The sequence below is a fragment of the Notamacropus eugenii genome, chromosome 1 (assembly GCF_028372415.1).
Source record: "Notamacropus eugenii isolate mMacEug1 chromosome 1, mMacEug1.pri_v2, whole genome shotgun sequence".
Lineage (NCBI taxonomy): Eukaryota > Metazoa > Chordata > Mammalia > Diprotodontia > Macropodidae > Notamacropus > Notamacropus eugenii.
The window spans coordinates 297,947,252-297,963,921 of record NC_092872.1 but is presented as its reverse complement, the minus strand read 5'-3'; the positions used below and the strand labels follow the sequence as shown (position 1 = coordinate 297,963,921).

Here is a 16,670-nt window from a genome sequence, read left to right as displayed (position 1 = left end):
AAGAAAAGTCAATATTTTCTTTTTTCAAAGTCAAGCCTTTCATTTCAAGTACTTCAACAAAGTATTTTAGAGTTGGAAAGGAATTTTAAAAAGTCTAATCTAGCTCTAACATTTTAATGAAAATTCGGCCCAGAGGGGTTAGGTGATTCATCCAAGATAACATATTTGTGTAGGTGAAAAGCTAAGACTAGTTAGTGCTTTTTTCATTGTGTTATGGTACTTTTCTTTGTAATTTCAAATCTAACCTCTTAATACAACTACACTGATGAAATTCAAATATAAAAGGCCTAATTTAGAATAGACTCAATACTGAGATCAGAAATGGTGATATTTAATCATTTTTATTATAACCTACACCTTCATTATTAAAGCTATAAACTCATGTGGACTGGATTCACTCTTGAATTTGTTATACAATCTTTATGAAGGCTCACTTTGCAACTATCTAAGATTTACCGTAGGAACATTTGAACATGGCTCTTTTTGGCCCTACCAAGAGTTTTTCCTGAGGACTGCCAGACCTTGGTTCATGTCCAAATTCTTCAGTTCCTAAGCAAGCACTCAGGCTAATAAAAGATCAACTATAAAACAAATTTTTTGTAATCTAACAAAAAAATGCAAAGGACTTAAACCTAAGCCCATAAATAGCTGGAACAATTTCTCTTCCCTTTCCTGTTGACTTGCTATTTGTTGAAAATACAGTACTTAAATATCAAAGGATGTGAATATGCAATTTTCAGAAGAAGAAACCAAAAATATCTAAGTCATAAGAAAACGTGCTTCAAATAACTATCAATTCAGTGAAATGCACTTTAAAACAACTCTGAGGTATTATCTCATACCTATCAGATAGGTTAATAAGAGAGAAAAGGAAAATGATAAATGATGGAGGAGATGTGGGAAAACTGGAACACTAATGCACTGTTGGTGGACTGTGAACTGATATGTCTATTTTAGAGAGCAATTTGTAACTATGTCCAAAGAGCTATCAAACTACCTTTTGATCTACGGATAGCACTACTAGGTCTATATCTCAAAGAAATTTAAAAAACCAGGAGGGAAAGAAGACCTATTTGTACAAGGGAATTTATAGCAGCTCTTTCTGTAATGGCAAAGAATTAGAAATTGAGGGAACGCCCATCAAGTGGAAGATGGCTAAACAATGGAATACTACTGTGCTACAAGAAATGACAAGCAAGGTACTCTCCCAAAAAGCTGGAAAACCTTACATGAATTGATGTAGAATGAAGTGAGCAGAAGCAGGAGAACACTATATACTGTATGATGAATATGAATAACTTAGCTATTCTCAGCAATACAATGATCCAAGACAATCCCAAAAGACACATGATGAAAAATGCTAAACATCTTCAGAGAACTGACAGAATCTTGAGTACAGACTGAAACATACTATTTTTCCTTTTCCTTCCTTCCTTTTTTTTCTTTCTGGGTTCAAGTTTTCTTTCACAAAATGACTAATATGGAAATATGTTTTATGTGATTATTCATGGATAACCTATAGCAGATTGCTTATCCTTTCAGGAAGGGAGGGAAAGAATTCATAACTCAATTTTCTTTAAATGTTAAAAAATTGTTTTTACAAATGTAATTGGGGAAAAAATTAAATATTATTTAAAAAAATGTAATGGGAAAACATTTACCAAAACAAATAAAAATAACATACAACATTAAAAAAAAGATACAGTACTTGAGACACAAAGTAATACTTTGAGTAGAACTCTACCTCTAAAGGAAAAAGGAATCAGGGTAGCTAAAAAAATCAATAAATGCCCAATCTAAGAAGGCTCTTACCTTCCCAGTGATTTATATCGCTCTTCCAACTTATAGTACTGCCCTTACTTGGTAACCTCCTGGAAAAGGAAGGGACTTAGAGCTGCTAAGCAGTTAATCAATGTTCTCTAGTGATATGTTCTACCTTGCTGTATGTAAGGTGAATTTACTGTAAGTAAGGTGGATTTTAGTGTGTAAAGTGAATTTTTGTTATTATTTCTCAGAGTTCAGTTTCCCAGGATCCATAGCCATAACAATCTCCAGTTCCCAGGTACTAGATATGAGTTCCCACAGTTATGGTTCAACACATCTCCACCACACTTGCACACAGTTATGTAATGGTAAATAACATAAACATCCACTGTGGCTGCACAGTGAGATACAGGGATGAGGTGATGTAAACTTGGGAGGCCATGGCTGGCAACATGCCTTCTTTGTCTGTTGGCCTATAAAGCAGGTGGTCACTGGTCAGTGAATGGGAAACCCTTAGGGCTGAATACACAAATGCTGTGTGTGCCTCAATTGGCCCCCACTGAGGCTTGGAGGGGGGAACCTTAGGATTGAATGCACAAGCTGGAATGCTGTGCGTGCCTTGGTCAGCCCCCATCAAGGCTTGGGAGGAATCTGTGTTTGCCTCAACTGGCCCCTATTGAGGTTTGAGTAATTAGGGAAGCACAAGTTGTGCCTGTCTCGACTGACCCCATCAAGACGTAGGGCTAGTTACCCCCTTTCTCACCGGTCCCTGTGAGAAGGGTGATTAGGAAATGCTGGAGAAGTTTGTGCTCTCACTATCAGCAACCTCTTCTGAGAGAACTAGACTAGAATAAAGTAAGATAATTAACCCTTTTTTTAGTATCTTCCCTGTCTGACCAAATCAAGAGTGAACCTGTGCTAGCAGCCCTCAAATGTGCTGTGTTTTATCTTTCTTACACATGCCTACCCAGTTCAAGCGACATAGTACCAGCAAAGAGACATGTATGTATTATTCCCCTATCCTCTGGGCTCCTACTGTCTTCTTCCTCTACAGTATCTCTCCACAACCTCTGCTACTCTCTTCCTCAGGAAGACCCTTCTTTATGCTCCATCTGTATTCTATGTAGCACAAGACCTTTGTACATAAGGTTCTTGGATGCTCATCAAATTCCCTGTAGGGGACATTTGTACAGGTCACTCTGCAAAGAACTAAATCTATATCTGCACATAACTCCTCTCACCTTCAACCCTGTAGCTCTCCTTTGGGAAATGTTCTGTTTCATTTTAAAGGCTCATCCAGCCCAGATGTATGAACGCCATTATCAATGTAGGATAAATTCCTGATCCTTCTTGAAGTAGCATTTGAAATACTCACATCTTGTCAAAGGGACACAAAAGAAGATGTCTCTATTAGTGTATGTCTAGGCATATCATAATAACGCAAGATTAAAAAGTACATTATGCTTGGCAACTTCATACACAGATTTCTTAATCTGATTAAAATTTCTTAATGTTGATATAAACAGGGCAAATATCCCAATTTTCATAAGAGGAAGAGACTGGAAAATGTCAGCTACTGGCAAATTTGTTTTTTTTTAAATTTCTGGCAAAATTCTAGAATATATTATTAAAGGGAAGGTTAGGACATAATTCACTGATCAAACAACAGATTATTGTACTTTTTGAAAGGGTAAGTAGATATGATAGTCCTCTATAAAATCCTTAAAATAAAAATCCTATAAAAATGTACAAAATGATGACTTACTGTGGTGAGGAGGTGACTCTAGATAAAAGATCCCCTTTAAAAATACCCAGAATTAAATCTTCTCTTGTAACAAAGAAAAACAGATAGGCAAAATCAAGAAATAGTGACCATATCTGACACTACATGAAACATTGTGCCCTGTAATGTCTTGCCTCTCTCTGCTGCAAGGAAAGTGGGAAATGACTAGTTAATATAATTATACACATTTGGCATTTCTTTTAATGTTCTTTTCATTTACTTTACTATATCATTGTATACATTTTGGGTAGGAGTCTACTTACTTCACTCTACATCAATTCATACAAATCTTCCCATTTTCTCTGAATTTCTCACATCTGTCATTTCTTAGATCAGACCAACTCAGATAGGGTCATACAATTTCACTGGTACAGGGGATTTCTGTTAAGGAAACTTCCTCTACCAGTGTGAGTCTGTATCTACTTTACAAGGTATAAGTTGTTACTGAGAGCACTCTGGGGCACTAGGAGGTTCAGTGACTTGCTCAAGATCACCCAGAGAGTACGTATCACTGGCAGGACTTGAACTCAGGATTTTCCTGATTCCAAAGATGGTTCTCTACTACACGTAATTTCTTACTGCAAAATAATATTCCATTAAATTCACATAGCACAGTTTGTTAAGACATTTCCTAATCAATAGGTAACCACTTGGCTCACAGTTCTTTGCTATCACACAAAGCACAACTATGAATATGTTGTTAATATAATGGATCTGTCTTTCATCTCTGTGGAATACACAGTGATATGACCACAAAATCAAAAGGTATGGAAAATTCAATCACTCTTCTCATATAATTCAAGTTATTTTTCAGAATGGTTGGATTCACAGCTCTGCAAAAGGTATATTAGCAAGTGTACTTTCCAAGATCTTTCAACATTGACTATTTCCATCCTTTGTTATTATTTGCCAATTTGCTGGGAGTGAATTCTTTTAACATGCATTTTTCTTATTATTACTGATTTGCACCAATCTTTCATTTGACTGTTGATAGGTTTTTCTGTCCATTTAGCCCCTGGGGAGTAATGGCACTTGGTCTCAATATATTTGTGTCAATTTCCTACACCACATACTGGATATATGACTGTTTTTATCAGTGATAACTGTTGTAAAGATTTTCCCTTACTCATTTCCTTATTGCATCTGCAATGATTTTTTTAGTGTAGAAGCTTTAATTGCATAATTGAAATCATCATTTTTTACTTTTATCACTGCCTACATCCCCTGTTTAGTTAGGATGAATACACTGGCCATAGCTGTGTACTTTCATTCTCTTCTCTATTTTATAAATGATGCAACTTTTTATGTTTAGACATGGTGTGTGTATATATATATATATATATATAAATATATATATACATACATATATGTATACATACACACACATACACCCACGTATACATGTATGTATGTATGAAGCATATAAGATGCTTGGATATATATTAAAAATGCTTTATTCCTATTTTTCAATTAAAAAGCATTTATTTTCTCTTGCCCACTCCAAATGAACAAAACAAAAACGAAAGCCTTATAACAAACATGTAGAATCAAGCTAAACAAACTCCTGCACTGACCATGTCCAAAGATGTATATCCATTTTTCATCCTGAGTCTGTGACTTCTCTGTCAAGAAGTGGATGGTATACTTATTTTGGTCCACTGATCATTGTTCTAAAATACATCAAAACTGTTCTTCTTTATAATGCTGTTATATAAATTGCACTCCCAGCTCTGCTTACTTCACTTTGCATCAATTAATACATGTATATAAGCCTCGCAGAGGGATCAGAATCAAAGGATATGCAGTTTAGGGACTTTGTAACATGGTTACAAACTGCTTTCCCAAATAGCTAGACCCAATTTACCTTCACACAGCCCAACAACTACCATTTTACCTTTTTTGTCATCTTTGCCAATCTGATAGATATGAAAAGGAACTGCATTTCTCAAACTATTAGTGACTTGGTCGTTTTTTTTACATGGCTTTAGTAGTTTAGATTTTTTTTCCTTTGAAAACTGCATTTTCATATCCTTTAACCATTTATCTATTATGGAATGGTACTTGTTAAAAATTTGAACCAGTTCCTTATGTACCTTGATCTTTATCAGAGATACTTGCAACAAATACTTTTCCTAGTTAACTGAATTCTTTTTAATTTTAGCTGCACTGATTTTGTGAGACAATGGTTTAGTTTTATATAAACAGATTTGTCTATTTTGCCTTCTGTGATATTCTCTGGCTCTCATTTGGTCAGAAATTCCTTTCCCTATCCACACATTAGAACTAGGTAATTTCTTCCTTCTTCTTCTAATTTGTTTATGATGTGATTTTTTTATATCTAAGTTATGTATTCATTTGTGTTATATCTGCCAGATTGCTTTTCAATTTTCCCAATGAGTTTTGTCCAATGGTAAGTTCTTACTCCAACAGATGGGTCTTTGGGTGTACTGACAAGTATATTAATTTGTTTGCTTCTGTATGTTGTGTACCAGTACAGAGAAGCTGCTCAGAGGTAGGCTGCCCACTTGGTAAGTAAATACTTTTGGCCAAGGAAATCTCCAAAATAAAAAAAAATACAAACTGACCTCAGTCCAGTGTGGCCCCCTTCTGGTCCCACAGTGATGCTAGCATAACATCAGAAAAGGAAAGAAAAGGTGTTAAAAATTAGAATTTTTAGACAGTCAATAAACATTGACTTAACTGTTGGTAATCTAAACATGAGACTCGACCAATTATCAACAAGGGGACTTAGTAGTGGATAAATTGAAACATAAACTGAAACATTCTTACTATAAATGAAATTAGAAGACAAAAGGAAGTTGCAACTGAATGGAAGTGTGACTAACATATTCCCCGGAGAAATAAAGAGCTGGCCTGCTTGGTTTTATTGTGTTTCCAAAGGTAATAACAAGTATCACTGCAGGGAACATTTGATCATCTCACATTGAAATGCTCATTATGAAAATAACTGCAGTTTATGTGCACCTATTGAGGATGATGAGGTGGTAAAGATATAAAGAACTCAACAAAATTCTCCAAATTAAATTATTATATCTAAATATAGGACAACTTGAATACAAAGATGGGTATAGAGGAAGGTGGGAAAAATATCAGAAAACATAACTCAGGAATAAGAAATAAAAAAGTTCAAAGAGTGATTGATTTTACCTAAGTCTCATGCCTAGATAACACAAACACTTTTTTTCTTATTTAATATTTAATTTTTCCCCAGTTACATGGAAAAACAATTTTTAACATTTGTTTTTAAAACTGAGTTCCAAATTTTCTCCCTTCTTCCCTCCCCACCTTTCCCTTGCCATTGAGAAGGCAAGAAATTCTACACAGATTATATTATGCGTACTCATGCAAAACATATCCATAATAGTCATGTTGTGAAATAAAACAGACTAAAAAAAACTCAAGAAAAATAAAGTGAAAAAAAATTGTTTCAGTCTGTATTCAGAGACCATCAGTTCTTTCTCTGGGGATAGACAGCATTTTTCATTCAAAGTCCTTCAGAGTTGTCATGGATCATTGTATTGCTGGGAATATTTAACTCATTCACAGTTGGTCATCTTACAATATTGCTGTTACTTTTTAGCCAGTACATTTCACTTTGCATCAACCCATGTAATTCTTTCTTGGTTTTTCTGAGAACACAAATGCTTTTAAAAGTAATCAGTGCAGACCACAACCCATTCTTGACCTCTCATCCTGTGTGATACTTGTCCATATCCTTCTGTAAAACAAGACGTCTACTTTATATGTTGGAAATGCTAACAGCCTCCACTTAAATCCCTTGACATTGTCCAGGTATTGTTGGAACACACAGACTGCATGCTGGTTATCCTTCTCCATGGTTATACAACTCATCGAGAGAACTCTCACTTATAGCTACAGCATCAGCAAAGTAACTAGAAAGGAGAATGCTATAGATACACTCAACCAAAATTTAGCAAAGCATCTGAAAAAATCTCTATTATTTTGGTGAACAAGTTGGAGGGATAAAAGATAAATGACAGAATCAACTACGAGACTGGTCTCCTGTGGTTCCCAAAGTACATGTCACCAGTCACCTTGTGCTATTCAATATTTTTATCAAACACTATGACTCCATCCAAATGAAGTCACAGACGTCACCTTCATTAAATGTGCAGATGATAGGCAGCTGGTAGGAAGAGACAACATAACAGCTGACAGTGTCAGGATCAAAAAAGATCTCAATAAGCTGGGGTGGTAAATCAAAGAGAAGATGAAATTTTACAGTATTCCCATTAATCTAAGTTCACATGATAATAGGTGTAGAATAGACAGGACCTTTATTAGTCAACGAGTTTACATCCCTCATTTTAAAGATACGATATTCATATCCAGTTCCTTTGACCCCAATCTTGCACTCTTTTCATGACCCAGTTCTACAGATGGATTCCAAAATTTAATTTCACCTACACAGTAGGGGAAGCACGGCCAGATAATAATTTGTGTGTAGAGAATCTCAGTACTTTAGGGGACTGCAAACCAAATGAAATAGCAGTCTAAGAAGCTAATACTATCCCAGGTACAAATGAATTAGTATCCAGAATGCCATGGTTAGACTACATTTGGAGTTTTCTATTCAGTTCTGGGTGCCACATCCTACAAACAGCATTGATAAGCTGAGGGTACACAAAAAGAAGGCAGCCAGGAGGGTGAGGGATCTGGAGATCATTCTATACAGAGATCAACACAATTAGGATATTTATGCTGGAGGCCTAGCTGTGTGACCCTGAGCAAATCATTCAACCTCTCCAAGCTTTAGTTTCCTCATTTGTAATATGGGAACAACAATAGTAGCACTTACCTCACAGAGTTATTTTGATGAGATAATATATGTAAATTGCTTTGCAAACCTTAAAGTATATATTTAAACCTTAGTTATTATGAAAAGAGAAAATTTGAGGAAACAAAAGAGCTATCTTCAAGGATTTGAATGGCTGTCATGTGAAAGAGGGACAAGAAATGGTCTTCATGGCTGCTGGTAGTAGAATTACAAATAGTAAATAGAATTTGCAGATAGGCAAATTTAGGATTGGAAAATATTCTCAGTAATTAAAATTATCCAAGTGTGAAATGGGTTTTCTCAGGAAAGAGTAAATTCTCCTTGTGTCTAAAGGTTTTCAGGTGCTAAATGGATGACCATATTAGTGATATTGCAAAAGAAATTTTCAATTACATACAGAGTATTTTTAGAGGCTACCCTCAACTGTGACCATATGACTTTAACCCATAAAATTAGCAAACTATAATAATATATCACTGGGATATGAATGAATTCCATTAAAGTGCTCTTCTGATGCATTCTGGTAATGTAGTTATGACTCTGGATTTCTCAGGGCAATGCCAAAAGAGTATAAACTAAGAATATAAGCTCTTTTATCTCTATACTATTTTCTTTGGTGATCTTGTCAGTTTTCATGGTTTTAATTACCACCTCCATATATGATTCTCTTATGTTTGTCCAGCCCTAACCTCTCTCCTGATCTCTCATTTCTAACTTACTATTCATCTCAAACTGGTTGTCTCACAGACATCTTAAATTTAACCTGTCCCAAATGGAACTTACTATCTTTCCCCCCAAATTTAACCTTCCCCTCTTCAAAACTTCCCTATTATTGCTGAGAGTACCACCATCCTCCTAGTCACCCAGTTTCATTAACATAAGGGTCATACTCAGCTCCTGACTAACTCTCACTCTCCATATCCATTCTGTTGCCAAGTCCTGTTAATCCTACCTTTATAACATTTCTGGTTCTTTTCTCTGACACTGTCACCAACCTGATGCAGGCTCTCATAACCTCAAGGATGGACAACTGCAATCACTTGCTGGTTGGTATTCTTGCTTCAAGACTCTGCCTACTGCAGTCTATCCTCCACTTAGCTATCAAAATGACTTTCCTAAAGTGTAGCTTGGAATTTCACTCTTGGAATTCTAGCAGCTCTTCTATTACCTCCAGAATTAAATGCAAAATCTTCTATTTGGTTTTAAGTTCTTTGTGGCCCATTCCTACCTTTCCAGTCTTCTTACACCTTCTTACACTTCCCCCTCCATATTCTCTGCAAGTCAGTGACACTGGTCTCCCAGCTGTTCCTTCCACAAAGCACTCCACTTTCCAACTGTGAATGTTTTCAGTCTGTCCCTCCATGCCTGGAACTCTCTCCCTCTTCATCTCCACCTCCTCGATTCCCCAGCTTCCTTCAAATCTCAGCTAAAGTCTTATCCTCTGACATAAGCCCCTCTCTGTCCTCCTTCACCTTAGTGTCTTCCTTTGGAGATGACACCCAATTTATTCTTTATATGTCTTATTTGTATATAGTAGTTCACATGTTGTCTCAACCATTGGATTATGACCTCCTAGAGAGCTAGGACTGATTTTTACCTTTCTTAGTATCTCCAACATCTAGCCTATGCTAAATATCCCTGTTTGATGCATATAATAGGCCTTTAATAAATATTTATCATTGACTTGATCTGACAGATCCTAGCAGGATAAATTCAGAAAAAACATTTGATGAACTTGGTATTCACAAGGTGATGAACTTTTAGAGTCACAAAAGTTCATAGACAATCTATTTATGTCTGTGAGTTGGTGGAGGGAATATCCATGATAAAACCTCAGATCCTTTGGGTACTGAAGGATACATAATGATACATAATGGCAGAATTTTAAAAGAAATTAAATAATTATATTACTGTTCAATTATTCAATCTAACCTAACAAGTATTTATTATATACACAGCAGATATGTTATGTGCTCAGTTAAATTCATTCACCGTGTAAGAATTTTTTTTATATATCTTCTGAATTACGGTAATTCACCTATCGATCATACTCATGTCTACCTAATTCCTGACTACATTCCCTGACCATGCCTATCTACCTATCTAATACATTTTATATCTGGGAAAGAGGAAAGGAGAAAAACAAGATATAGAAGCTAGACAAAGAATTAGAAAGAATGAAATGAGAGGAAAATGAGAGACTGAGAAAGTAGGATATTTCTAGAATAATCATATCTGCCCAATAGACAAGTAGTCTATAAATAACAGTTTTGCTCAGTCTCACAATTCCTCCTTAGCCTACTCTCACCAGATACATAAAACATACATTAGATGATTATCAAAGAAGTAGATGACACAGTTCTCTCAACCTAAAAAGATGTTTATAACTTAGAAAAACAAATTTTGTAACTATAACATATTAGGGACCCTGGGGCATACTGGAATTTCATTCATATTCTTTTTGTAATGAAGGAATAAAGAACACAAATTGATCATATTTTTTTTCATCTCTTCTATTTCCTGTCTTTCCTTTCCTGACTACATCCTGGTAGGTCCAATACCTACATTTAACCTCACATTTCTATAGCTATCACCCTAGTCAAGGTTGTCATCTGATATTTATAAGGCAGCTATGCCCAGATATCCTACAGGAAGAGAGCCTCCTAGTCCTCTTGTGGTCTCCTTGATAAAATACGAATTCCCCTAGTCAAAGAATAAATGCCAAACTGCGAGGAAGCCTTTGTTCTAGCATTCATTGAAGTTCATGGATAATTCACATATCTGAGTTATGTAGCCTTAGGCTTGGTTTTTAAACCAAGGGGTTTAAAACTCAAGGGAGATAGAGAGAGAAGGTGGAAGATACGGAAGAGGAACTACAAAAAGATATGGCCTGAGCTCCCTGTTGAAAAGTCTATGTAACATAGTTCATCCTGGAAACCATGTAGTCCCAGGAAATTTTGCAAGCTGAGAGATACAGGTAAGAAACCTGTCAGTAGTCAAGTGGAAGTAGCAGAGGAAAAGCATTTCTAGAACAAGCTCAAGCTAGGAAGAGGGGGAGTTAGAAAGTTAAAGCAACAAGGCAAAGATACAGCAGCATAACCTGAACTTTGTTCTTTACTGGCACTTCAGGATATATGGATTGTGTAGGTTAAAATCAATTAGTTAAGCACTTATAAGTGTTTGAGAGGGGCAGACCCTGCACTAGGTTCCGGGAATACAAATTTAAAAGAACAAAATCCCTATTCTCAAGGAGTTTACATTTTTTATTGGGAGAGGCACACATATAAACATATATAGGATAAGTAAAAAGTATGTACTACAATGGAGATGCGGGAAAGGGGTGCCTAGAGTTTGGAGGAATCAGGAACCACTTCATGTAGAAGGTGGTTCTTTATAAAGAGGGCAGGAATTTTGTGAATGGGAGGTGAGGCAAACAGGAGTTCCAGGCATGAATGGTGGCTAGTGCAAGGGCATGAGTACTTGAAATGTAGTAAAGTAAGCAAAGCAAAGAAGCCAGATTAGAGGGATTGCAGCTTGTAGAAAGAAATATAATGTACTCTGGGTCAGAAAGATAGGTAAAGGACAAATTGTAAAAGTCTTTAAGAGTCCTTCAAACCCCCAAAAATTAATTTAGAATTTATCCCAAAGGCAAAAGGAGTCACTGGAGTTTATTAAGCAGGAAAGTAATATGGTCAGATCTGAACTTAAAGAAAATCACTGGCAGCTGAATAGAAGATGGAATGATGTAGAAAAAGACTGCATGAAGGAAATTGATGGGGTACAGACTCTGGGAACCTCCTTGCACTCTCCTTGAATCTTCCCACTTAATCTGGCTTTTCATACCCAAATCTGTTACCTTTAACCTAGTTTGGCCCTCCATTATTTGTTACCTCAAGATTGCCCACCTGCTTCCCATCCATCCCTGAGTCCCATCAAGACTACTTAGTCAACCCTAGATCTTTCCCACAGTCTTTCTGTATATAAGTTCCATCTTTTCTCCATGAAGGTCCTAAGATTCAATCTAGCTCTGACTCTATCTAGCTGAAATTTTATCTGCCTGTTGTCTTGTGTGTTTCTCAATGTGTGTTCCTCCTTTGTTGCCGAAGAAGACCATGCCATCAGAGAAGTAATGACATGATTTGTACTTGACTTTGTTTTGAGTGAGGGAGGGCTGTGTAGGTCACCAGACTCACTTCTCCTCCACAGCCATCTAAATCCAGTGACCAGATATTCATCAGGATGACTGAAGATGACCCAGGATGAGGCAGTTGGGGTTAAGTGACTTGCTCAAGGTCACACAGCTAGTGAGTGTCAAGTGTCTGAGGTGAGATTTGAACTCAAGTCCTCCTGACTCCTGCACTGGTGCTCTATCCACTGCACCACTTAGCTGCCCTCTGCTGGTCAATACAAGCATTACAAATGGTTAGGCTTCTTAAGAGTCAACCCAATATGGCAAATCTTTAATAAACTTTGTTTTACTTTGGCTGAAAGAAGGCTTGAGTTAAATTTATTTGGCAGGATCTGGCATGTCATTATTTGGGGGTTCTGAGCACCCCAGACATCAACTGTATGTCTTCCTGACCTCATCAGAACCATTAGGAAGATGGTGAGATAGTCTATGTAGATGGCAATGAGGAGCTGGCCTAAGGTGGTGATCTGAACAGACAGAAGGGGATCAGATGTGAGACTAGGGCTGAATCTACACAGAGATAATTGATCCCATGGAGCTGATGAGGGAATCAAGAGAGAATTTGAGAGAGAAGAGGGTCCAGGACAAGTGTTTGAGAATACTCACAGTCAGAGCACATGATATGGATTATCAATCAGCAAAGGCATGTTCAAGCAAGTATAAGGAGAATCAGGATTGTCATGAAAATGCAGAGGTGAGAATATCTAGGATGAGACTGTAGCCAACAATTTCAAACGCTGCTTAGAGATCAAGATGGATGCTAACTGAGAAAAGATGATCAGAACTGGCAGTTAAGAGATAACTGACAACTCTGAAGAGAACAGTTTCATTTGAATAATAGGCTACAAAAGGTGAAGAGAGAGCAAGTATATATCATTTTTTCTAGGCATTCAGTTGGGAAAGGAAAGAGGAATGTAGGATGATAGCCTAAGGAGAAAGTAATGAGTGGTGAAGATTTTTTTAAATATGTCATCCTGCTTTCTCACTTCTCCCTCTCCTGCCATTACTGACTATTCTTAGAATCTGGTGATTCCACTAGTTCTAAATCTCCCTAATTATACTATCATCTAGAGAGAAAGAAGAGCATTCCAGGCATAGGGAAGTATTTAATCAAAGGCACAGAAGCAGAAAGGGAAACATGCAATGGGGGACAGGGCAAGTAGTTCAGTTTTACTGAAACACTGAGAGGTAAGGTAGAAGGATATGTACTATTGTGTGGAGAGTCTTGGATACCAGATAAAGGAGTGAAGGAAATAGGCAGCTACTGAATGAGTCTGGGAGAATGAAAACTAACATGACCAGAGTTATGAATAAGGGAGGTAAACTCTAACAGCAGTACAAAGGACAGTTACAGCTCTGAAAACAGCTGCACAAAAATCCTGAAGCTTGTGAAAGTGCACTCTCTATCCCAGAAGCAGAGCTCTACTTTACTATACAGTTAAAAGTTAGGAAATAATCTGGAAAAATGACGATAAATTATGAAAAAAATTATGACTACAGAAACTTACTATGATGACAAGTGTTAAGGGCTGTTAAGGGTTCCCCTGAACCCATCTTTTTGAGTTGCCATATTTTCCAGAAACACTGGACCCAGAGTATGCAGAAAGCCCCAAATGTATCAAGGACAAAGCACCCCTCCCCAGATGATGTAATTTGTTGTTTGCACCCCCAACCCAGATTCCCTACGTGTCCTTGGAAAGCAAAATAGGTGCCAGCCAGTCTGTGCCAGGCTAGGAAAATGCTTGTGCAACTGGGGTCCTTTGCAGATAAGCAGACCCTCCTTTTCCCAAGGGAAAAGAATGCAGCTTTGGGAAGATTTTTATCATTTTCCCCCACCTTTAATGCACTATTCCCCTCCGATGCCATACTCCTTCCTATTTCTCCTCCTCCTTTTGTTGCATTGTCATAAACATGCAAACATCTAAAAGGACTGCCAACTCTTTGGGTTCAATATACATGTTCGTTTCCCTTGCAATAGAGGTTTTCATGTAAGTTTCGTGACATTGTGATTACCTATTGACAAAAGGATGATCAAAACATACATTCAGAAGACAACAAAGTCAAGGCTGCTACATCTAAGACCTGAAAGAAAAAGATGAATTGGTCTGAGACCATGGAGGGGCTCAAAAAAAACCCAGATGGATTCACAATCCCTGTGCCTGAATTGCTCTCTCTCATTTCTATCACCTGGCTTCCTTCAAGTTACACCTAAAACTTCACCTTCAACAGGAAGCCTTCCGGATCCCCTTTAATTCTAGAGTTTTGCCTTTGTTGATTATTTCCAATTTATTCTATATGTAGCTTATTTCTACATAGTTATTTGCATATTGCCTCCCCCATTAAACTAAGATCAGAGTCTGTCTTTTGCCGGTATCCCCAGAGTGTAGCACAGGGCCTAGCATATAGTCCTTAATAAATGCTGACTGAGATGATAGGTTTAAAATGCATTCTGAGCAAGGTCACCAAAATGCAAGACAGAATGCTGTGTATAAAGAATAGCGAATTTGGCTAGGATATAGCATGCATGTGGGGGAGTAATGTGAAATCAATCCGGAAACAGAGGCTGGAGCCAGAAAGGCTTTACATGCCTGAGATAAAATTATCCTAGAGGAAAGGGACTCCTCTGAAACTTCTTGAACAGGAAAGAAAGATTGTTAAATATGTGCTTTAATGATATGAATTTGGCATATAGGCAGAGGAGGGAGTTTAAAGGCAAGGACACTAAGAGGTTACTGCAAGAATATAGGAAAGACGGGATAAAGCCCTGAATGAGGGAGGTTGTGGAGTGACTAGAGGGGGGAGGATGGACACACGACATATTATTGAGGTAGAACTGACAAGTCTTAGAAGCAAACCAGCCACACAGGCAGGATAAGGGAGTAAAGATGATTCTGAGGTTGTAAACCTGGGTGACTTGAAGAAAATAGGGAACAGATATAGGGAAATTAAGAAGAGGCCTAGGTTTAAAGGCAAAGACATGAATATTGACATGAAATACTGATTAGATACTTTATACCATTCTTGAACAATTCTTCATTTTCAAAGTGTTGCAATCTGTTCACACCCCACCATGCATCCTTCCCTTGCTCTTTAAGTGACTATCAATGGTAATTTTGTATTATTCCAGTATTTGCTGTTATACAGTATCTCTAGAAGAGGAGTTACAAATATGGGCCAGTTTCAAGGAGAAACTTGAGGTCATTAAGAGTACTGCATAATTTCCTAAAGCAATCCAGAATGTTGTCTTCCTCCTGTTCAATTCTGAAACCCAAGCATTGTCCATCTACAGTGTTTATGCAAAGTATATGCACTAATGGAAAAGTATTTTGGTTGGTCATTCAATTATATATCATAATTTGCAATGTAGTAACAAAAGGGTTAGACTGCCTCAGGACTGGAGCAATCCAGTCCTGAACAAATGTTTAAGGTTCAAGGACACAAAGTCTAATAATGTATGTGTTGGCTTAAAGGAAGCTATAGGGCCTACACTTCTGTTCCCAAACTACAGTAGAAAATGTGGTTATATTCTAAGTATCATCAATCCTTGTCTAGTTATCTTGGGTTGAACTTGCTTTTCCACTTACCAAACACTGGGCTTCATGAAGCATTTAGAAGAAAAGCTAAGTTTCATAAATTATATGGTTTACTTTAAAAGTTTCTAAGAAAACTTTTGAATTTCAGGTGTATGATTGCAAGCTTTGCCTTACTATAAACCTCATGATGCACCTAAATTAATAATAATGATTTTTAAAGATAAAGAGGAAGAACTATTTTATGTTTTTTTAGCCTTAACTATATGCATAGAACAGAATTCTCTCATAACTATAGCATATTCTATTCTTACTCACTCCTTTCATCTTATATAGTTCCTGGTTCAAATTCAAAACATCCAACAATACCTTTATCTCATGTTTAATAACAGATGCCTTTACCTCCTACTTCACTGAGAATAACGAAGCTGTCAGGTTTCCTCAACTCCCCTCCTTCAGTTCTCAAAATTTCTCAGCCTCACCTCTCACTATCTCCTTCCCTTTCTACTGAAAGGAATATGTGTCTCTGGCATAGCGGAAAGAATATCAGATTTAAAATCAGTGTGGTGGCTTAGCCCTCTGGGC

General features: G+C 37.0%; 1 protein-coding gene across 5 annotated transcripts in view; it reads right to left on the bottom strand.

The window, feature by feature from the left end:
- KLHL28 (kelch like family member 28) overlaps window positions 1-16,670 on the bottom strand; it is a 49,374-nt gene that overhangs the window by 21,271 nt on the left and 11,433 nt on the right. For 2 of the 5 annotated variants that reach the window (XM_072629275.1, XM_072629277.1), the window contains exons 2-3: window positions 6,133-6,171; window positions 3,006-3,141 (exon numbers count right to left, since the gene is read on the bottom strand). The exons of 1 other annotated variant lie outside the window; for it this stretch is intronic. In XM_072629275.1, coding sequence (XP_072485376.1) covers window positions 3,006-3,047 — 42 coding nt within the window. In that variant the 5' untranslated portion in view covers window positions 3,048-3,141; window positions 6,133-6,171. The remainder of the gene's footprint in view (window positions 1-3,005; window positions 3,142-6,132; window positions 6,172-16,670) is intronic. 2 more of the 5 variants (XM_072629278.1, XM_072629279.1) reach the window with 1 other exon arrangement.